This window comes from Arachis hypogaea, chromosome 19 (genome assembly GCF_003086295.3).
Source record: "Arachis hypogaea cultivar Tifrunner chromosome 19, arahy.Tifrunner.gnm2.J5K5, whole genome shotgun sequence".
Lineage (NCBI taxonomy): Eukaryota > Viridiplantae > Streptophyta > Magnoliopsida > Fabales > Fabaceae > Arachis > Arachis hypogaea.
This window is the reverse complement of record NC_092054.1, coordinates 155180443-155202791: the sequence shown is the minus strand read 5'-3', so window position 1 is coordinate 155202791 and position 22349 is coordinate 155180443. Positions and strand designations below refer to the sequence as shown.

General features: G+C 35.5%; 4 protein-coding genes across 19 annotated transcripts; all 4 read left to right on the top strand.

Annotated features, from left to right (window-relative positions):
- Positions 1-1180: 1180 nt before the first annotated feature.
- LOC112777309 (uncharacterized) lies at positions 1181-4930 on the top strand. The gene is made up of 6 exons (XM_025821652.3): positions 1181-1896; positions 2519-2568; positions 2689-2811; positions 2934-3701; positions 3792-4008; positions 4117-4930. The coding sequence occupies exons 1-6, from the start codon at positions 1632-1634 to the stop codon at positions 4614-4616; spliced, it is 1923 nt and encodes a 640-aa protein (XP_025677437.1). The 5' UTR covers positions 1181-1631; the 3' UTR covers positions 4617-4930.
- A 585-nt stretch (positions 4931-5515) lies between these two features.
- On the top strand, positions 5516-7582 carry LOC112777312 (uncharacterized). 7 transcript variants are annotated; one of them, XR_003190379.3, is made up of 4 exons: positions 5516-6448; positions 6562-6643; positions 7081-7304; positions 7428-7582. XR_003190379.3 is itself a non-coding variant. In XM_025821657.3 (3 exons), the coding sequence occupies exons 1-3, from the start codon at positions 6305-6307 to the stop codon at positions 7529-7531; spliced, it is 330 nt and encodes a 109-aa protein (XP_025677442.1). In that variant the 5' UTR covers positions 5516-6304; the 3' UTR covers positions 7532-7582. The 7 variants fall into 7 exon arrangements, 3 of the variants coding, with proteins under 3 accessions (XP_025677442.1, XP_025677441.1, XP_025677440.1); XR_011878060.1 differs by having other exon boundaries at positions 7081-7334; XR_003190378.3 differs by having other exon boundaries at positions 7078-7304.
- Positions 7583-8496: 914 nt separating this feature from the next.
- LOC112777308 (uncharacterized) lies at positions 8497-17254 on the top strand. 10 transcript variants are annotated; one of them, XR_011878056.1, is made up of 16 exons: positions 8497-9093; positions 9689-10923; positions 11047-11219; positions 11919-12091; positions 12193-12261; positions 12776-12848; positions 13198-13354; positions 13451-13742; positions 13857-13971; positions 14085-14248; positions 14527-14601; positions 14698-15111; positions 15518-15582; positions 16094-16145; positions 16236-16261; positions 17103-17254. XR_011878056.1 is itself a non-coding variant. In XM_072228829.1 (13 exons), exons 1-13 carry the CDS (start codon positions 8740-8742, stop codon positions 14884-14886), a joined length of 2961 nt encoding a protein of 986 aa, XP_072084930.1. In that variant the 5' UTR covers positions 8497-8739; the 3' UTR covers positions 14887-15302. The 10 variants fall into 10 exon arrangements, 3 of the variants coding, with proteins under 3 accessions (XP_072084930.1, XP_072084929.1, XP_025677436.1); XR_011878054.1 differs by lacking the exon at positions 17103-17254 and having other exon boundaries at positions 16236-16460; XR_011878058.1 differs by lacking the exons at positions 16094-16145; positions 16236-16261; positions 17103-17254 and adding an exon at positions 15770-15911 and having other exon boundaries at positions 13451-13549; positions 13640-13742.
- Positions 17255-17736: 482 nt separating this feature from the next.
- Positions 17737-21334, top strand: LOC112777311 (uncharacterized). The gene is made up of 6 exons (XM_025821654.3): positions 17737-17920; positions 19352-19568; positions 19652-19755; positions 19871-20042; positions 20191-20313; positions 20444-21334. Exons 1-6 carry the CDS (start codon positions 17883-17885, stop codon positions 21011-21013), a joined length of 1224 nt encoding a protein of 407 aa, XP_025677439.1. The 5' UTR covers positions 17737-17882; the 3' UTR covers positions 21014-21334.
- The last annotated feature ends 1015 nt before the right edge of the window (positions 21335-22349 follow it).

The window sequence follows — 22349 nt, the reverse complement described above, 5'->3', positions numbered from 1 at the left end:
CTTATAACTTGGTGTTGTGCATTTTGAAAAAAGTTTTAATTCATGCGTATTTAGAAAATAATAGTTTATCTGTATTTATTTCCATAAAAAAAATCCGCAACAACCACCCATTTATAATTATATTAGATAATTTTATTTTTAATAAAAACACTAATAGAAAAAAAAGGCGGTTATTTGACAAAATTAGTTTTTTCTTTAATCGTTGATCCGGAGAAGGTATATATACCTAGTTTGTTTTATAAGTCTTTCTAATACAACTATTTTCTTGTATTTAAATTAAACTAAAAGCGAAATATCCCAATAAAGTTGACTAACTGACTAGTCACCCCATTGACTCATATTACGGGAAAAAAAACTGTAAGGACAAAAAAACCCTACGAGGTTAGTTTTGTGAATAAATACAAAATGATTTTATGTTTTTTTATTTGTTTACACATCGTAATAAAATTTGATATTTTGCGTCTATTTTTTATTTTTATTTTTATTACTAATTTGAAAATATAAAAAATATATTAAGATGTAATTCTTTACAAAAAGTTTAGCCTGATTTTGAGAACATAGAAACTTTTTTATTAAAGAATTAAGTGTGTTTTTTATTTGTGTTTTTTTTATTTTATAATTTTGTGAAAAAATAAAATAATAAAAAATGAAAATTTATTTTTTATACAAAATTATAAAAATAAAAATTACTAAAATAATAATAATACAAGTAAAATACATTTTAATTTTTATATCGACCATATTATATACTAAAAATCAATTGTAAATTAGTTTTGTATAAAATAAATATTGTAATATGATTTACATTAAAAATATATAAATATAAGTTATTGATTTAGTGTTTAAATAGAAAATAATTTATTTGCTGTCAACAGCTGGCAAAGATGAAAAAGAGGGAGTATTCAATTCAATATTTTTCTCTTTACTACATTGCGCCGGCAGATCCGGGCACACCCCCTTTTATCTCCTTTGTCTCCTTTGAATCTGCAACGTGTGATGACCGATGCCAATGGTCCACCCGCAATTCATATCCATCCCCAAGGGCATTCTCGGCATTCTACATATAATCCGCGTCACTCACTTATTGTCCTGAGTCATCATCCTGTCCTAACGAATCTCCACCGTTGATCTTCGCTCCACCTCAGATCAGCACATCTCGAAACCCTAATTCCCACTCTTTCCACAGAATTTCCTTAAAATGATTAGAGCCGGGATGTCAATTTACTTTAGTTTATTACTTTATTGATACTATTATTAATTTGTAATATAGTAATTAACGTGAGAATAATGAATATAATAAATAAATTTTTATTTTTATAATAAGTAATTAATTTCTTTTAGATTAAAATTTAGGAGTCAAAACAAGAAAGAAAATCAAAATCGAAAAGAACAAATATAGAAAATAGAAAATAATTATTACATCACCATTTCAGAAAACAACGCTCTTTAAATTGCGATTCAAACCTATCCTCCGCCTTCTGAAATCAATCTCTTATTCCATTGCAGCCAGCCAGCCAGCAGAAGAACCGCCTCATAGCCGAATTGTGCAATTCAATTCAATTCTCGTTTTTTCGTTGCGTTCGTTGTGGGTTGATTGATTGATTCCGATTAGGTTATAATTAGGGCAAGGTATGGCGTCGTGTGGGTACGTGAGGTGGGAGGAAGTTTGGGTGTCGAGGGAGAAGGGAAGGAGGGAGGTGCATTACGTTCTGAGGAGAAGGGATGGGAGCTCAGATCTGGCACTTGTTGGCAAAGAGAAGAGCTTGAGGCACATGTTTTATCACTATGCGCTTCCCACCCAGAAGAAGCTTCTTGCTTCCATGGGGTCTTCTGTGTCTTTCTCCAAGCTCAAATCTCGCAAAGAAGTCGTTGATTGGTTGGATTCCCTATTCTCTGGTTCGTGCCCTAAAACTCTCTTTATCTTTCTGTTTGTCATTTTGAGCCCTTATGATAATTCACTGGTCCTTTTCAACCGGTTTTGAATTCGGGGTTGATAATTCGCTCGTTCTTGTGAAAATTATCCTCGAGTATTGAGGTTTCGCCGTTTCGGCAACACTCAGCTTTTTCCCTACTTCGAATTTTCATTTGGGTTTGCGATGAAAATTGAATTTATTGGTTTGGATACCTTGCCTTTCCAATTTTCGTCTTCCTGGGGTTTTATCTTCGCCCTAATTCTCGTGTGCTTCATGTTTTTGTCACGCTGATTTACTGTATTCTTCGATTGTTTCATTTTTTCCCTCCTTACATCCATTTTAGTTTTTGTGTTCCAACATATTATGCCACACCGCTAAAATTCATGGATTTATTTATCTACTTTTTCGATCTCTCAAGTTCTAAAAAATACCTGGCATATTCATAATTTGATATGTGATAGGTGTTATAACTCTGTTTGCCTGTGGCTTGATTCTCCCCTGATAGCCCAGGTATCCGTGTTTAACACCACTGGTTCTTCGTTTATAGAGTGTTAGTCTTGGATATTATGCTAATTTTTATTTTTTAATTTGTTTTAACTTTTCAGAATCCTCCGCAGAGAATTCAGCTCGTGCAGCTGATGCTGAAACCTTGAAGGTACTGATTATGATTTATGAAGCAGCAATAGGATTTTGGTAATTTTTTTTTTCTTCGAATGTAAGCCCTTATTTGTTATATGATCCATTTCCTTATTCAATTCTTCTGTATGTTTTCCAGGATAATCAATTGGGGAAGCTGGGCCATGGTACAAAAGAATTCTTATGGTTAGGGTCTCCTTGGACTTGCAAGAAAAGAAGAAATCACTATCAGTCATTTAAGCGAAACGGTTTTAAGATATCTGTAAGTCATCGTCATATATATATAATTTTTATTTTTTTATGCATCTCCTTCTATTCCCACACCTTATCTATATTTGACTTTTCCAACCTGCTTGTTTTGCCTGATTTCAAAATGTTTTCCAGGTTTATGATTTTGTATATGTTTTAGCAGAAGAAGGCAAACGTCTGGTTGCCTACTTGGAAGACATGTATGAGGATTCCAGAGGCAACAGGATGGTTGTGGTACGATGGTTTCACAAAATTGATGAGGTTGGTATCGATTTGCCTCATGATTTTTGTGAGAGAGAGGTTTTCTTTTCTCTTTATCTTCAAGATCTAAGTATTGAATGCATAGATGGATTGGCTTCTGTCGTTACTCCACAACATTACGAAAAGCTTCAGAGTGTTGCGAGATATACTCTCTGGGAGCCATTCATATGCAGAAAACAATTTGATAATGATGATGTTAAACCCTTCGATGTATCCCAGCTTAAGGGTTACTGGAAACAAGATATAATCAGATTCATGTGTGCGCCTTCTGAATCAAGGTCTCATGGGAGTTCTGGTCTGTCTGACAATAGTCAAGGAAACTCTGATCCAGCTGCTGAGAGTAGACCTAAGAAGAGGCGGCGCCTGACAAAAGTTGGTAGCAAAGAAGTGGCTGATTTGGCTGCTATTAAACTAGATTTGAGTAATTCTAAATCCAATACCAAAATTGGAACGGGAAAGACTTCGTTGAAGAATGTTTCTGATGACTATTTAGTTGTAGGTTCCCAAGTTGAGGTTCTCTCACAGGACAGTGGAATGAGAGGCTGTTGGTTCAGAGCCTCTATTGTTAAGATGCACAAAAATAAAGTGAAGGTTCAATATCAAGACATTCAGGATGCCGTTGATGAAACCAAGAAGCTCGAGGTATCTTAATAAGCGTCATCTTTAACCTCCCTTTATATCGATTATGAACTTGTCCAAATGTTAACATTGCTTTTTTCCTTTTTGGTTTAGGAATGGGTTTTGGCTTCCAAAATCTCAGCTCATGATGATCTGAGGCTACGGAAGTATGGAAGGAATAAGATTCGGCCAGTCCCACCACCTCATAGATTTGAAAAATCCACGGGGGTTGATGTTGGTTCCATTGTTGATGTTTGGTGGCATGACGGTTGGTGGGAAGGCATTGTTGTTAAAATAGTGTCTGAAGCTAAATATCGTGTTTATTTCCCAGGTATGACTGTTTGCTCTTCCCTTATTTTTTTCTCTGAAATTTGCTGCTAACACTTGACACCTGTTTGTGCTGTGGTGTAATTGACATTTATGTTTGTGATCTTTGCAGGGGAGAAGTTGGTGTCAATGTTTGACCTTGATAACCTACGACAGTCTCAAGAATGGATAGGGAATGAGTGGGTGAAGATGAGGGGAAGGCCTGACCTTGTGGATTCTGTATTGTCAACCTTAAAGGCAAAACAAGGTCCCTGCAAATCAAGTGAATTATCCACAGAAGATGTCATACAATCAAAGGAGGCTGATGCATGCTTGGATTCTGAAGGGGATAAAAGTAAGAAGCCTGTGTTGTTTCCAGACCTCTTGAAAGATGATATACTATCTCAATTACGGTGGTCATCTAGGAAGAGGAGACGTAGTAATGGCACCTCTTTGGGAAGCGATAAAGATAGGAGAAAGTCCCCAAACTCTCTGGAATCTGATGCTTCTGACAGTTTTGTGATTCCAGCATTTGTGAATGCTGAACATGACGACTTCACATATGGAGGGGATCCTTCTGTTTTCAACTCTTCGGTTGTCCCTTCCTTAACCAACTTAGTTATGTGTAGGTAATGTGTCTGTGTTTCTTTTACTAGGTCTAGGCTCATGGTTCTTTCTTTCTATAATTCTTTTTTTTTCCGTTCCCTAAGTTCGAATATTTAGCTCTCTTAGATGAATAATTTTCTTTTGATATTGGAGTGAACTGTGGTATCGTGGCTATGATGCCAAGTAAGTTTGGCAGATAATTTCTAGATGCAGTGGTGTAACCGCTTTAGCTTTGACGTAGGATAGTTTTTTTGTAACGGTTCTTTTCATTCTCTTAAAATGTTCTAAATGTATCGTGTAATTTAATGGAATAATGGAAATACATATACCATTTTGTACTAGCTGGAGAATATCACGAGAAGTACTTGAAAATTATGATTTACCGATTTACGTTGTTTTCTTCGATTAAGCTGAAAGGATTGAAACTATTGAAAGTGCTAGATTAATGATTAATAATGTAGTGCGGGCGTGAAAGAGGAGCTTTTCATTGATGCACGAATGACCCTATATCTTTCGGCGATATTAGGCTAACGTAAGATCATATTTAAAATGATTAATTACCTTTACAAACAGTAGCTAAACTACAACATTAACTAGGCTCATTTCATTGGGGGAGGTTGATTATAGTGTCCTATCATATATGTGTGTTTTGGACAAGCATAATGCTTTAGCCTCTATGGTCATAGTAAACCTGAAATACAAAATTGATCAACTTAAAACAACAAAACTAGAATTCCTTTGCAACCTTTGTTAGTACCTTTTTTTGTTTTGACTGGTTGTTAGTACTAGTAGTTACTAGTTGGTACATAATTTGGCCAGTCAGATGACAACAACGTGTTCCCGAAAATGACTATATTGCCACTTGCCAATCCAAATAACTTAGACTACTTGATAAATACACCAACACGACATAAACACTTGTGCTTAATCAATGTTCATAGATACGTGTAGCGTTTTCTTTCTTGTTTTTGACTACTGTATCTCTACTAGTACGAGTAACACAGAAAACTAGAGATAGAATACTCAGAAGTCAAAGTATGGTGGCCCTCAATGGAACGTTGCCCCTGCTGCCGTATGCAGGAGCCCGTTGCTTGACTTTAGTTGTACACGAGGACCTACGCTAATGGATCCAATGCTACTAATCCTATGGATAATAATAATTAGATTGTCTTAAATAATATATCTATACTCAAATTCTTCAGAGTCTTGATTTCACTCTCTTTTAATTCTTCAGCTTCACTCATGCTATTGGTTTAAGCCAAGCCAGAGTCAAACAAAGCTTTAATTTTCATTCTTGAAGCTGCGCCAACTAAGCACGCCACTTAAGTACACTTTGCATTATTGATTCATTCAATTAATCTGGTGTCTGGTTTAGGAAGCAACCATGAAAGGAATAATTAATTCTGGTAAACACAAGCACTATTAAACGTGGGGCCTTCTCCTTTACATAGTGAGTGAACAATCAACAATCTAAGTTAACTTGGTCATAATAACTTTCTTTCACACTTCACTATTGCTGTTTTATCATGATCTCTCTCCATTTTCTTGTGCCTACCAACTTCTGAATCCACTCCAAGCATCCCAAGAGATGGAATTGCTCTATCACCTTGGAGGAAGCTGTTCATAGGTCATTTTCCCTGCACATTCCACTCTTTCCAAGATGGAATTCAACCATCAAACTCGTTAACTACACACATAAAAAGGCATTTTTGGTAATGGCAGCACACCTAATTATCACAGGTATGGCTTTTGAAGATGGTTCTAAAAAGGAGCTGCATAAAGTTGGTAGAAAAATGTCAAAGCGATTCTCTCTTTCTGGGACTAGTTTGGCTTCTATGGAGTCTTTGTCCCGGCCATTAGTATGCACTATTTACCACCACTCTTTCTTGCTCATAGTTTCTGTATCAAGTATAGAACTTCATCTAGTTTCTATATTCTTGAGTCTAATTTTTTTGTTCTTATCTGAGAACAGGTCCAGGAAGTTGTTCTTTCTGCAGATATGCAATGTGAAAAGTGCCAGAAGAGGGTTTCTGACATCATTGCTAAAATGCATGGTAAGTGTTATTTTCCTCTTACTCTCTTACACAATGGACATCTATGTGTGTGGAATTATATGTTACTATGTTGCATGTGATTGTCAAATTGTTGATTCGTTTTGAAGGGCCCTAAGAACTTTTTCTTCTTACTAAGGCCATGATATACACAAACACTTTCCCTCTCTCTGATTTGCAAGAAGAGGTTAGATAGAGAAGACAATGAGAGGAATAAGAGAAGTGGTCACTCTTCTTGTCACTTCAATATGGTGAAAACAGGAATTTAAACAGTTAACTTATAAATCCAGCTGTTAAATTTTATGGTTTTGGTTTCATTAGACACTTACCTACTCAAAAAAAACATGACCCTACTATTTAAGGATATAGATTAGTGAATTCTTCTATTTGATGAATTTTGAAACACAAGTGTGATGCAAAATGTTATGATGGTTCAGCAGAGACAGAGTCCGTGGAGGTGGATGTGTTAGAGAAGAAGGTGACACTCACATTTAGGTTGTTACCAACTGTTGGTAAAGTAATCACAGAAGCACAGCAAATTACTCCCATTAACAGGAACAATCTCCCTAAAGTTGCCATTATTAAACGGATATTCCGCTCTTCCCATGGTTAAGTACACCACTCACAAGTCACAAAGGAGAAAAAAGGATCCAGATTCACATGTGTATAAGATTCTCTAGACTGATTTTACAGTGTATAGTAGAAAGCTTTTTGTGTGTTCTTTATTGAATTTGCTTTTTCTCTGAAGAGACATTAAAAGGAATTCATTGTGTTTTGTGTTAAACAGGAAATTCGGACCACACAATGCATAGCCAAGCAATGTCATTCATTGCCTTTATTCGATTTTATTGTACCTTGGTCTGCTCAACTCAAATTGTAATGGTGAACTGAATTTTATGTGCAAGGTGTTAATGTTAATTTTAAGACTGATTTTTATTACAATATTAGAAAATGATAATGATTAGATAAAAGAAAACTAAGAGAAAACGATTTTGCTTTACCTTATGGCATTGCAAGTCGTGGGCATCAAGGGATGCTTCCCCTTAATTAAGCGTCAAGTTGAGAAGATAGAATGACTTGATAAATAAATAAACAAGTTCTTGTTCCTCTTAGCTTGCTTTCTTACCCCAACAAACAGAATCAGATTCGAAAATGAAGGAGGCAAAATAATATTATATGTTTTAGAATTTTGAGTACTTTATTAGAAAACGTGTCAGTTGGTCCACATACACTCATTATTCTCAGAGTGCACAATTTTCATCTTATCCAAAAATAAAGCTCCATCATCGTTGGTTCTTTCAAATTCCAACTATTTTCTGCAAGCATATATTCTCTTCCTCTAAAGAGATCAATCTCCAGCACTATTTATAGATTGTAGTGAAGTTCCTTTACTTTTTCTGCGCCCTTCGAAAAATTTTAGTACTGTTGCACGATGATGATGATTCTCAAAATTGATTGACTGCATGCACGTATTAAACTTGAAGGAATTAAAAATGGAGTTCACAAATTTTCGTTACTGATGAATTATATAATAAACAATTATTTTTGAGGTGTATGGAATTTAATTCTAATGCATTATCAATCTCAAATACCGTTTAAACAGTAATTTAAAGTTGTTTAACAGTTTCGGATTGCAATATTTAAAATGTAATGATGTGACTTTTTGATAATGTGCCTAATAGTCCTTTTAATTTTAAATAAGAGTAATAACACAAAATGTATTTTTATTTCAAACATATAAAAGAATAAAAAATATCCATAACTTTATTGGTTTAGAAATTAGAAAAAAAATTAGGAAAAATATAAAGTAATAAAATTATAAACTATAATAATAATAATAATAAATTGTTTTATTTAGCAATTGATTGAATCATTGGGTGTGGGCACGCTTAAGAAGGAAGGAGGCACGTGCGATGATCGGCGAATATGATCCTCAATAATTTGGTTCTGTTGTATGTATTGTAGCTGGCCTTCTGAATCTGATCCAATACCATTGCTCCGCGCGTGCTGCAACCGTACGATCTATTCTCTCCCATTCAACCTTCCTTCATATTCAACCATAACACCTCAAAACCCTAACCCTAACCCTAATCCCAATCATGGTAACCGATTCCCACGACTCTCGTCGCAAGCATCGCCGATCCTCCTCTCCGGAAGACGCCGATAGATCCTCGAAGCGCCACAAGCACCGCCACCATAGCCACCGCCATCGCCACTCCACCAAGAAACGCGATGAAGACACCGAATACGATCGCGGAACTCTTGCTAGGATTCCTTCTCCAGCTCCTGTTTCTAACTCTGCTCCGTATAGCTCTCTCCCTGACGACGACGTCGAGGAGGGAGAGATTCTCGAAGAAGGTGAGATTGGAAAAAAGCAGACAGAATCTGATGCAGAGCCTGGTGAAATTGAGCTGTCAGGAAATCGAGATTCTCGATCCGATAACAAAATTCCGGTATGATACAATCGAATTGTTCTTCGTTTATCTATTTATTTTTTTAATTCGGCTTTATTTTCTTTTAATATTGTGGTGAAATCTGTTTGGTTGCCGAGAAAGCAGAGGCCAGAGGAATGGATTTAAAAGACGTCTTACTATTGTAATTGTGTTGTTTTGATTGACGAAACCAGGATGTGTTCATATCTTCTTTAACCTTCTGAGATTTATCTTAGTATAAGTAGGTGTTTTAGGCGTCTCTGTTCTCCTCGGTGACCAAACAGAGCACTATGTTTCCTTTTTTGGATTGTATAATCAATTTTTTCATTCGTGGCGTGAGAGCTTGTTAGAGTACCTTGTCAGTGTTTCATAGATATGTAAGAACCTGCTTGCACTACACGAACATGAGTGAATTGGAAAAGAAGTCTCTCTAGGCGTTTCAGTGAAGACTGGTGGCTTACAGTTAATTTGTAAGAGCTGGTTACGTTTTTTTTTTTTAAATAATTATTATTATACTTCATTTTTTGCCCATGGACCAAGTTAAAAGGATTGTTCAATTTCTTTAGCATCGCTTTAAGTAGACATTTGCATTCAATTTCTTGTTTGTGATGGGCAGGGACCTGTCACAAAAAATTCAAAAACTGGAAAGGAGGACAGAAGTCATGGTAAATATGTTAGTCCTGCATTGGATACTGCAGACAAGCACCCTGGACTTCATGATGACTATGGTTCTCCTAACCAGTCAAGCCCTGAGCTGAAAGGTGGAAAGAATGCTAGAGATACTAAAGATGGTTTGGGTAATGGGTATTTGAACCCTAAATCATCCAAAGAAGATAAGAAGCAGAATGAGGGCCCTGGACAATTGAGAGGAAATGAGAAACTAAAAGGTGACTATGAAGAGAAAGAGATACAGGCAAATGGAATAAAACATAATTACCATACAAATTCATCATCTGATAGTGAAGGTGAAAAATATAGAATGTTAAGAAGTTCTCCTTCTCATGATAGATGTAGAAGTCGATCAAGATCAAGTGGTCATCCTAGGGACAGATCTCGTTCTCGTAGTATAGCAGATGAATATGCTCATTCCAAGAAAAGGCACTCTAGGGATCAAGGGTCCCTTCATCATAGTGGCAGAGATAAGACTGACTATGAGCATGATGAGGAAGGAATGAGAGCACGTGGAAGGGAGCATGGTCGTGGCAATGCAGACTTGTTGGTAGATGACAGGAGGGGACGTAGTTCCAGGTATCGTAGTCGAGAGTCCCAGGATCGCAGTAGGGACAGTCATGTGGATAGGGATTTATACAGGGAAAAGAAACGAGACGAAGCAAGCAGGAATAGGGAGGTTGATTGGGTGCGTAAAACAGAAAAGGAACGTGAAAGGAGCTATGAGAGGGATAGAAGGGACACAATAAAAGACAGAAGTAGGGAAAGGGAGGAGGATAGGGATAGGAGACGAGAAAAGGAGAGAGGCTGGAGCAGGGAAACAGATTTTGAGAGGGATAGAAGAAGGGGAAAGGAAAGGGACAGGAGTAGGGATAATACAAGGGGTGGTGAGAGAGGAAGAGATTGGGATAGTGAAAGGGATGATAAGAATCGGGAAAGAGATCACATTAAGGAGAGGGAGAGGCGAGATGATAGATATAGGCACACTGATAAAGACACCGCATATAATAAGGATAAGCATTTGCGTCATGAGGATGGTGAAGACATTCGAGACAGATATAGAAAACATTCAAGACACGAAGAAACTGAATATCATCGGGAGAGAAACAGGAATTCTGATTCTGTAAAATTTTATAATTCTGCAAGAAGTGCCATGGAAGAGAATGAAAGCAAGCTAGAAAGGTATTTCACTACCTATAATTTTTTGTTGCTATCATAATTTTCTTCCATTCATACAATACTCTCTCTGGAATAGCACAGTATCTATTTATTTATTTTTAATTATTTTGTCTATGTTGATTGTAGAGGTGAGGCTGAACAAGATTACTTAGATGAGGATACTCTGCAATTACCAGAGCAAGAAGAGGAAGATCTGAATAGGATTAAGGAGGAAAGTAGACGGAGAAGGGAAGCAATAATGGAGAAATACAAGAAGCAGCATCAGCAAGCAGAACAGGCAGCTGAAAATGAAGGAAAAGGTATTGTTCTTCTCCCCTCTTTTCCTTCTGTGTGTTTCAAAGTGATAGGATGATAACAAATTAGAAAGTAGCAGCTATTTACCATACAATGATTTTCGGCCACTACTACAAGTTGTAGTTCTTTACACAATGATCTTCCTAATATAGTTATAACCTCTAAAATTTTTCCATGAATATGTTAATTTTCACTATTTTGGCTCCATTAGTGCCATGTAATCTTCGCTTCTTAAAGTATGAGGGGTTGTCATTGGTTCTAAAGCCCTCCACTTTTTCTTAAATTGAGCTGGACTTGGTAAGGATATGCATTTAAGTTTCCTATGCTACCTGTTATCTATTTGTTAATCCGTGTTTACTGTATTTTGTGAGTTGTTTGATTTGTTGTTCATGAAACATTCATTTTTCTTTTTGATAAACCCCTATCATTACCCTTTTTCTGAATCATTGTTTTTTGCATCTCTTGAAATTCAAATGTTCTCAGTTTAGACATATGCTTGATTTCATTTCTATGTAATAATGTAGACTTCTTGCAAACCATTATTGCTATGTTTTCTTTACCGTGAGAGTGAGTTCTGAAGTTAAAAAGGAGGAATGATAGGCTTGGAAATTGGATTAATTACAAAGTAATGGCTTTTTTGTTTTTCCATCACTGTCACCATTATTTGGACTATCTTTAGTAATTTCATGATGCACTATTTTTAGACAAGGAATCCGTGGACATTCCTACTGATGTTCCTGAAGCACATGATGGCAAGAATGATGGTATTGATGATGTAGAAACATCATTTGCTGTTGGGAAATCTACTCCTGAAAATTTGAATGGTGCTTCTAAGAAGATATCTGGTGCTGGTGGCCTGGGTGAGGGTACTCCTAAGGTTTGTCCTTAAATTTGTTTACATTTTTAATATTAATTAATCTGATTTTTTTTCATACTTCTATTTATTGGGTTTTGAAATATTTTTTCTGATCTTTACAGAGTGAAAGATCAGACGACATGTTTTGTGATGATATATTTGGTGAGACACCAACTGGAGTTCGGAAATCAGTAAGTTTTGCATAACCGATTCTAAGTTTAATTGGAGGGAATTTTGTGTTGACTTGTTCCATGTGTTACTAACCTCAGAAATATATGACATGGGTTCTGATTCTGGGTGATTCACTTATTTAAAATGTTCTATAAACCTTTTATCTTTCATCTTTCATCTTTCATCTTTCTTGCAATAATAGTTCTCACCTGCCTCTGTTCTCTGCCTACTCTAAAGATTTTGTTTTAGTTCCCGCATGTCTTTTCACACACACACACACACACACACACACACACACACACACACACACACGTACTCACTATGACATATCTCCCAATCTATGTTGCTTTTAGTGCAAGAACAGGTGAATTTCCTTTGTGGATAACCACCTTTTGTATTTATTCCTGAATCCTGATTGTAATTGCTAACTAATACATAATTTTTTATTTTGGTATTCTTTGATGTTCATTGTTCTTCCATATATCATACTTCTACATCTATAACTGATATAGTGATTTTCCACCTTTCTTTTAGGGAAAAGGGGATGGTATACTGATTGAGAGGGTTGGCCTACATGACAATTGGGATGACGCAGAGGGGTATTACAGTAAGTAATTGATTATTGTTTCAATCTATTTCAGTTCTCTTTTGATTGATGTGTTAAGGCTCGAGTACTTGACCCGAAATTTGTGCCTTGTTTTTCTTAAAAACATGATTAGATTAGATGGTGATGCAACTTCCTTTATTGGGAAGAATTATTGTTAAATGTGTTCTTTCAAGTTTGATGCTTTTCCACCAAAATGAAGTGTGCTGGTTCTGTTGTGAAACCTGTCAAAATGTTGTGGAAAATCTTTTGGGCAGCCAAATTTCTGCTGGATTTGGTTGCCTGTTATTGCATGCAATGTCTCCAAATACACCTATTCTCCTGTTCATAGTGTTGTGATATTGCTGTGTAGGCTATCGTTTTGGTGAAATACTTGATGGCCGATACGAAGTCACTGCTGCACATGGGAGGGGTGTTTTTTCAACAGTGGTTCGGGCAAAGAATCTCAAGACTGGTAATGGTGAGCCAGATGAAGTTGCTATAAAAATCATTCGTAATAATGACACCATGTGCGTTATCTTCTTCTACTGGTTATTTGAATTGTACCTTTTGCTTTCTGTTAGTGTTGTGTTTACTCACTGTTACTCATCTCTAATATGGTATAGGTACAAGGCTGGTATGGATGAGTTGGTCATACTGAAGAAATTAGTAGGTGCAGATCCAGATGATAAGCGTCATTGTGTTCGTTTCCTTTCAAGTTTTAAGTACAGGAATCACCTTTGTTTAGTTTTTGAATCTCTTAATATGAATCTGCGTGAAGTATTAAAGAAGTTTGGTCGCAATATTGGCCTTAGGCTAACAGCTGTGAGAGCATATGCAAAGCAACTATTTATTGCCCTGAAGCATCTTCGGAACTGTGGTGTTCTTCATTGTGATATAAAGCCTGATAATATGTTGGTATGCCAAAAATAATTTTGTTTAAATGTTTCTTTTCCGGATGCTAGTTGTATTTGTTTGCAAGAAGTAATATGTTGTCTTCTAACCTTTTGTGTTCTTATGGTACAAAAAAAGGTGAACGAGGCTAAAAATGTCTTGAAGCTTTGCGACTTTGGTAATGCTATGTTTGCTGGTAAGAATGAAGTCACACCATATCTTGTCAGTCGGTTTTATCGGGCCCCTGAAATAAGTAAGTTCCATTCATTTACTTATGAGATTCTTAATCACTAATCTCGGGAAATATCCTATGGTTGCCAACTCTTGGGCTTTTGGATTTTTATTTATTTATTTCTTCTCCTGCAGTTCTTGGCTTGCAATATGATCATCCGTTGGATATTTGGTCAGTAGGCTGTTGTTTGTATGAGCTCTATACAGGGAAAGTTCTTTTTCCAGGTCTTACAAACAATGACATGCTTAGGCTTCACATGGAATTAAAGGGTCCTTTTCCAAAGAAGATGCTGCGTAAGGTATATACTGTTAAATTTTTTTTTGGGTTTAGTACTAGGGTTTAGCAACCATTTGAGCGCTGAGTAAAAATTGTTCTTTACTGTTTGATTCAGGGTTCTTATATATATAGATTGCCTGTGGTGAATGTTTTCATTGTTTGCAATTGAGAAATTAGTTATTCATTTTTCTTTTACTCATTTTATCACCATAGGACGAATTGTGGTCCCCACTATGAGAGTGAGTGGCACTCCTATCTCTACTTTCTAATTAGATCTAAGGTATTTTCTGGACCTTGCAGGGAGCATTCACTGACCAACATTTTGATCAGGACCTGACTTTTCTTGCTACTGAAGAGGATCCTGTGACAAAAAAGGTTAGACTTCTATTGTATTTTGAAGTTTTTTTTTTTTTTACTATGATTCGAAGTTTTCCTAAGAGCTTAAATATTGATGGTAATATTATTTGTTAGACGATAAAGCGGATGATTCTCAACATAAAACCAAAAGATATTGGAACAATCATCACAGGCTCTCCTGGAGAGGATCCAAAGATGTTAGCCAACTTCAAGGATCTCATGGATAAAATTTTTATCTTGGACCCAGACAAGAGGTTGACGGTATCACAAGCACTGAACCACCCGTTTATCACTGGCAAGTGAACAGTGTGCTGCTTTTGACTCCCCGAAGTGATGTTCACTGATATTTGTACATAGTGATCTGATTTAATTCACATTGGGGTTCTAATCATTTGGCATTATTTATCTGTTCCGTACTGACCAAGGAGTGTCATCACGAATATTGGCTTTTTGAAGTGAAAAGAGTGATATCTGGTCAGGCGTACACTATACTGGCGGTTCTTTCACTGGAATGTACTGTTTCCTATTGTAAGACAACTAGCCAATGGCAGTTCCCCCCTTCTTGTGTGGCCATTATGAAATTTAATCTGTTAGTTTTTCATAGTATAGTTGTATTTGGACTTCAAACGTTTGTTGCAATTAATTGCGTAGAAAATTTTATTACAGCGAATTCAATTTTTCGCGATAGTAAACTTGTGCTTCTATGATCCTTTGCAGAAGTTGGCCTTGTTTCTTTCTTTGGACACTCTTTTTTCTCATTTATATTACTTCTACTAACCTTGCATAACTGTTGTAATCTGGATGATTTATATCATTTGCATGTAATATCTTCTGATCCTCCATAGTTTCTAGTTATCATTGCCAGTATAAATGTCTTTACAATTTCATAGAACCTCTTTGGATTCTGGAGATTCTAATTTAATTTCTCATCCAGGAGGCCTATCAGTGGTCTGAGGCATCCCTCCCGTGCCTAGATGCTTAAAGGGAACCCAGGAGAAGGTACCTTGGTTTGTTTATTGGGAGATTAATTTCACCTCTCTAGAATAGATTGTTATTTCTATTATAATTTATTATCAGCTTCAATGGAATAGCATGAATGATTGTTTTGGTTCTGAGGAACATCAATGGTTTTAGTTGCCTATAAGCACATTGAAACATGTGATTTTATTTCGTTTTGAAAATATAGGTATGTTAATGAGGGGAAGGGGAGTGGTTAGTGTTGCATCTTCATCCATTAAAGTGATGCAGGTTCCATTAAACCAAATGCCTAAATACCACACCCTTTCACATAATTGTAAGACTCTTAAGTGACAGAATAACTTCCTTTATTTTCCGCCTCTTTGATCTTCCAAGTTTCAGCCATTAGCTACGCACAATTTTAGTTCTTGAATTTTACTCGATCATCTCTTTCAATCTACTACCTTGTATTCTTTTCTGAGATTTTGTTAAATGCATATCCTAATGAAATTGTCTTGCATCTTATCCATGATGGCTGCTCATTTTGTTGGAGGAATTTTCACTGGAGATGTTTGGCTGTGTTCTTGAAGCAAATTCATATATCTGTGAGTAATTGATCCAGGACTCTTGTGTGGGTTTGATTTTTCTTCTAATTTCACTAAATATTCATTGTTTGATTTCCTTTGTCTTTTTAGGTGCTGTGTCTTGGTCCTTCAATTTTGTAAGTATATTTAAGTCCAATTCCTTTATGATCTATGTCGGCAGTGATGAGATTGATGGGTCTTCTGGTTTCCAGTTCCGTATGATGAATACTCTCTATCCTTGATTCTCATTTTGGAAGTTAATATTTCATGTGCTTGCAATTGCACTTAGGTTTGTTAAGGTGGATGTTGGTGGTATTTAATAGCATTTTCAGTAAAGTTTTTCTGTGGGTGTGTTGTTTGTTCTTGCTTAGTATGGTGTTTTTGGGCTTGCCTTTTGCCTTTTCTCGTCTATGCTGTCCTAAGCCCCTAACAATAACTTCACGTCAGATCAGTCTCATTATTTAAGTATAATTTGGAAATAGGGATTTCCTTTTTCTATATGGTATGTTGTAATCTTCGTTTTTTAATGATGTTTTTGTAAGGGGTAGAGTGATGTCATGTCTTATAATTATTGTGATGTTACATGTTATCTATCAAGAACCTATTTCATCTCAAATATTTTGTAGGGACTAAGCTAATGTCGTGTATCCTTGAAAAACAAAAATACATGTTTATTTGAGGCCAATAATTTCGCTGCCATCTTAGTTCCTTTCATAAAGTGACTCTGTTGTCTCTTCCAGATCAATGAGTCACTTCCCACTGACATCTTTGCTTATGGAGTATTTTTGTGATGTTATGTCTTATAATTATTGTGATGTTACATGTTATCTATCAAGAACCTATTTCATCTCAAATATTTTGTAGGGACTAAGCTAATGTCGTGTATCCTTAAAAAACAAAAATACATGTTTATTTGAGGCCAATAATTTGGCTGCCATCTTAGTTCCTTTCATAAAGTGACTCTGTTGTCTCTTCCAGATCAATGAGTCACTTCCCACTGACATCTTTGCTTATGGAGTATGCTATGCTGTATGTTAGAAAATAATTTTAGGCATAAAAAAGTTTGTGTATTAACTTAACACTGGAGCCAAGGGGGGCTATGAATATGGTTTGCTATAATCCTTTTGTTATGATGGCTTGTTTCTGACTATGAAATTCCATAGAAATGATCCTATTATGTGATTTACTTCCACAAGGCGTAAAAGGTCAGGTTAGTCAACATTGAAACGAGAATGTATTGGTGGGTTTAAAAGTTTGAGGACATTAAACTGTTAAAAACAAGAATTAGATCCGGGTAAATTATGAAAGGTTTCATTATTAATGGTGGAGAGTCACTTAAGTACTTTGATGGATATATCATTTCATGAGTTATGGAAGGTCGAGAATCTGGTAGTGGAAGTGGAGGGAAGAATAATAAGCATGATTACAGTCTGTTGTATCAATAATTCATGCTGGCAAAAGTAAATTTTGTACCAATGGATATGCTACTTTGATGTTTCTTGTGATATTTAATTCTGGCTGCCTGGGTTGCTTTTTTTGGTCATTCTGGATGCCTGTGTTTAACTTTTAACATTCATTTATGGTGCTTTTGTTCTACTTTAGTGTTTCTGGATTAACTATTAAGGTTGACCTGCGCTGCTGACCCAACTTCCATTTTCATCAAATGCTAAATGCCTGGCGTCCCATCCTAGTTACTATGTCTTGCAGTGTGGATAATGTACGGCTTAGGCATATTTGTGGGGTTTGGGCAGTCAGTGAATGGATCGGAAGTTTCATACGAAACGTAAACTTTGCAGGTATAAAATAAATAGAGGGGCTTTTGTGTCAATACAGGGATTGGGACACTATAATAATTTATATAAAATATTTTACAAGAAAAGAACATATACGTTATTAGTGTATAGAAATAATCTAAAATAGGATAAATTTCTTGGATACCCTTGACAGTTTAACCGATCCTTGGAAATATGTCCTGATTATTTAGTTATTTTTAATCACGGGTTAACTTTGTTTTATTATTATTATTATTATTATTATTATTATTATTATTATTGGAAAAATGGAAGTAACGGACATTGCTTAATCTAAGCTAAGAATTGTTAGTTTGTTACAATGTATTAGTAATTTAGTTTCTTTCAACTTTCTCGAGTATCAGTGAAATCATCGATAAAACAAATAATATAAGTTAGTATAACGCATTGTAAATTTCTGAATTATATTGTTGAAAGTTGAAACTATTAATAATCGAAACTTGTTTGGGAATGTTACTTCGTAAAATAATGCGCTAAATCTAATGGAAGAAAAGGGGCAGAATTCCTAATAAAAAAACGGGGAGTGATAGGTAAACAATGACCATTTTGAACAAAATGAATAATTACCAATCAAATAAAAAAATATTACATTTTAATTTAATGCTAATTAAATTTAAGATTAATTTACTCTTTTAATCCTATTAATTTACATTGTTCATACATTGTTTAAAAATATCGTTGGTTACCTATCCTTTTCCTAAAAAACATTAGTAGTCACCAGATGCCCTATATTCTAATTTCAATATATTACCTAAAGAGCACGTGATGGCAGTACCATGAAATAGAAGGTTGTGCGTGTTGCAAAATTTGACCAAAATGCATGAACTCTCAAAAGATTGCAAGACTATTTGACGACATATTCATTTGTTTAACGGAAAAGATTTATATCCTTACATTTTCGGGGGAGAGTAAAGGGTCTAGGATAGCAATTTCCTTTATTATACTCTTAAAATGTTAAAATTCCATTCAAAATATGTTTATTTTAATTGAAGTTAGTTTCTCTTTAGTGAAGGAGCAGCGGACCGTACGATTGTCGTGATCTGCTTCTCATGATTGATCGAATAGTCAATAAATTGAATTTTGTAGATGACCTCTCCATTTCTCTCTTCACCTTTTCTTTTTGTTTGATTGGTTCATATAATCTAATTCTGCAATTTGGCTCACACCTCTCTCAGAATGTGACAACCGATCGAATGATACTTGAAAATTGAAATGTTCACACCTTGACACTTCACTCACGCACTAACCGCGTTTAGTACTTAGTAGCTGTCTCTTGTCATATTACACTTTGAGCCTTGCCTATTAAGAAAACTCTTACATCTCGAAACACCCATTACCATTACTATATATTGGAATAATTAATTGTAAACATATATAAACACTTTGTCTCAAGCTTATTATTCACATTATTTTCAGCACCATCAGAGCCGTCACGTTCCCGTATCATATGGGTAAGAAACTGGATGCTCTGTTAGGTAGAAACTTTAAGGCTTCAAAGTTTACGGCAACCGTTAATCTTGCCTTATCTCGCCTCGCTATCCTAAAAAACAAGCGCCATGCACATCTCAAACTAGCCCGTTCTGACGTTCATCAACTTCTCCAACTTGGTCACCATGATCGCGCTCTCCTCCGAGTAAGATATAGTTTAATGCTATATATCATTTGTTTTGTCTTAGTTATGGGTTTCGGGAAACTGATGGGTTGCTATTGACACAGGCTGAGCATGTGATCAAGGAGCAGAATATGCTGGATGTATATGACAAGATTGAAGGATACTGCAACCTCTTGTTTGAGAGGGTCCACCTCATTGCACAAGAGAGGTTCGTTTACTTTATGTTATTTAGTATTTTATCATCCTGCTGCTTATGATTGATTGAAAGCCTTTTTTCATTCTTATTTTGAATTGATGAGTTTTCGGTGTTCTTCTTGTTGTAGAGAATGTCCTGAGGAACTAAAAGAGGCTGCATCAGGATTACTCTACATGGCTTCAAGGTGTGGAGATTTACCAGAGATTCTAGAGATTCGTGCAATGTTGACATCAAGATTTGGGAAGGAGTTTGCTGCTCGTGCTGTTGAGTTAAGAAATAACTGTGGTGTTGATCCTCAGGTGTGTCAATATATATTGAGAGTCAATATGTTAATCGTGGTTCTGTCACTTCGATCAGTATCTACTAATCATTATTTTTTCGTTCCAACTTTTTTTTTTACCCCCGCAAAAGATTATAACTTTTGTGATCCTTTTAATTTGCTTCAAGTTGATACAAAAGCTTTCCACAAGGATGCCAAGCTTGGAAAGCAGAACGAAGGTACTCAAAGATATTGCTTCTGAGAACAACATTATTCTACTGATTGAAGAAGTTTCTTCTGTTACAATTGAGGTATAGTAAGTGCATATAAGAGCTAAAGCAACAAATACGCATTCTTTTTTCTTTCTTTTTTTTTCTTTTTTTTTTCACACTCTGTGTTAATCAAATTCTTACAGAGAGAGCCTGATGTGATCAAATGCAGGAACAAGTCAATGTTGCAAAACAAAATCAGCAGGAGACTAGGCTAAAAGAAGAGAACCTCCACAATTTGCTTAGTAAAGAAAAAGATGAGGAGTCAATTGATTCCTTTAAGGCTATGAAGAAGTATAAGGATGTAGCTGATGCTGCAAAAGCTGCTTTTGAATCAGCAGCACAAGCAGCCGCTGCTGCAAGAGCTGCTCTGGAACTCTCACAATCCAGTCCTCACGGTCCTGATGATGATCATAATAGTCCAAGCCCCGGACCAAGAAAATTCTTGGATGAACAAGATTCTGATTTTGTGGAAGTTGTCCCTCGGCTGGAAGACTCAGCTGATGAGATTCCAAAGGGGGAGTCCGTGTCATTGGTTGCAGAAACTGAGGCTGATTCACTTGTGAAGGAACTAGAATTTGATGAGAGTGATGATGAGGCTGATAATAAAGACAAGAGTAATCAAACTTCTAAGCAGACACCAAGAGTATCAAATGATGTTCCAGAATCCAAGATGCATAGCAAACCTCATTTGGATTTGGAGAAGAGGCCGTTTTCAGTGAGAACTAGACATGGTTACTGAGGAAGAATGAGTGTACGCGTATGCATAATGAGACTTTTCTTATGAGATTTGAGTTATGCAGATAGTTTGGGATAAGTGTGTTGATTGGTTGAACCAGTTACGTTTATTTCACAAGTTGAGCAAGGAAAAATTGTCTGTTTGGATTTTGTGTATCTAAACTATTGATTTGATATAGTAGGAGGCATTCTCAAGGCTCGGACATAGGAAACAGAGAAGTTCCAGTTGATTCATTTAACAGAAAAAAAAAAGTGTGTTGTATTTGGCCGGCTAAAATTTTTATATATGAATAATTTTAATGTGAAATACAAAAGTATTTGATCATTTTGGTGTTTTACACAGTTGTGGTAGTAGTACAAAACGTCACTGACGTTTTGTAATAAAAAAAATTTTTGATCATAAAAGAACAAAACGTCGCTGACGTTTTGTTAAAAAAATATTATTTTAATTAAAAAATACAAAACGTCACTGACGTTTTGTAATAAAAAAAATTTTTTGATCATGAAAGAACAAAACGTCGCTGACGTTTTGTTAAAAAAAATATTATTTTGATTAAAAAAATACAAAACGTCACTGACGTTTTGTAAATGGCCATAGTTGTGTTTAACACACAGTTTGGTTCATAATGAAGAATTTCACCTCTAGTAATACAATATTAAAAAGAAAAAGTTCTATTGGGCCACTAATATATTTATGATTGCAAAAATCTATGAATAGCAGAAGTATCCAATCACACTTCATCGTAGACAACTATATTAGATTGAACCAAATATAGATATTAACAACTTATCCTACTTTTATTATTATGTCATTAAAATTTCTTAATCATTTTTGTATAGTTATTCATTTTTTGTTGATTAAAGAATCCTGATCATCTTTAAAGGTATTTTTTTCCTTTGCAAAATGTTATTTTGATGAGCTAAATATGGGGTTTCTACAACCTAAAAAGATTTAGAATTGCTTAGATTTAGTTTTACTTCTTGGAACATGTTCCTAATCAGTAGATTTAGATCTGATTTCAAGTTTAAAAGTTTTTTGGTAAGATTTATAATATAATAACGCTTTGTGACCTTGATTATTAGGATAATGTACGTTGCACAACGTGACCAATATCAGATTCCTAAGAAATACTACATAAGCTATGTATGTGTCTGTGTGTTGATCTCTCCTCTCCATAAATAAACTTTTTAATGTCCCAAAACTTGTGCACTGAAACGCTGATATAAAGATATACCAAAACTTTATAGTGATAAAAAAAAAAGGAGAAAGTATCAATTAGCGTATTAGTTAGCTATAAAAACATTATGGTGAATAATTGACTATTATTATTATAGTAGCT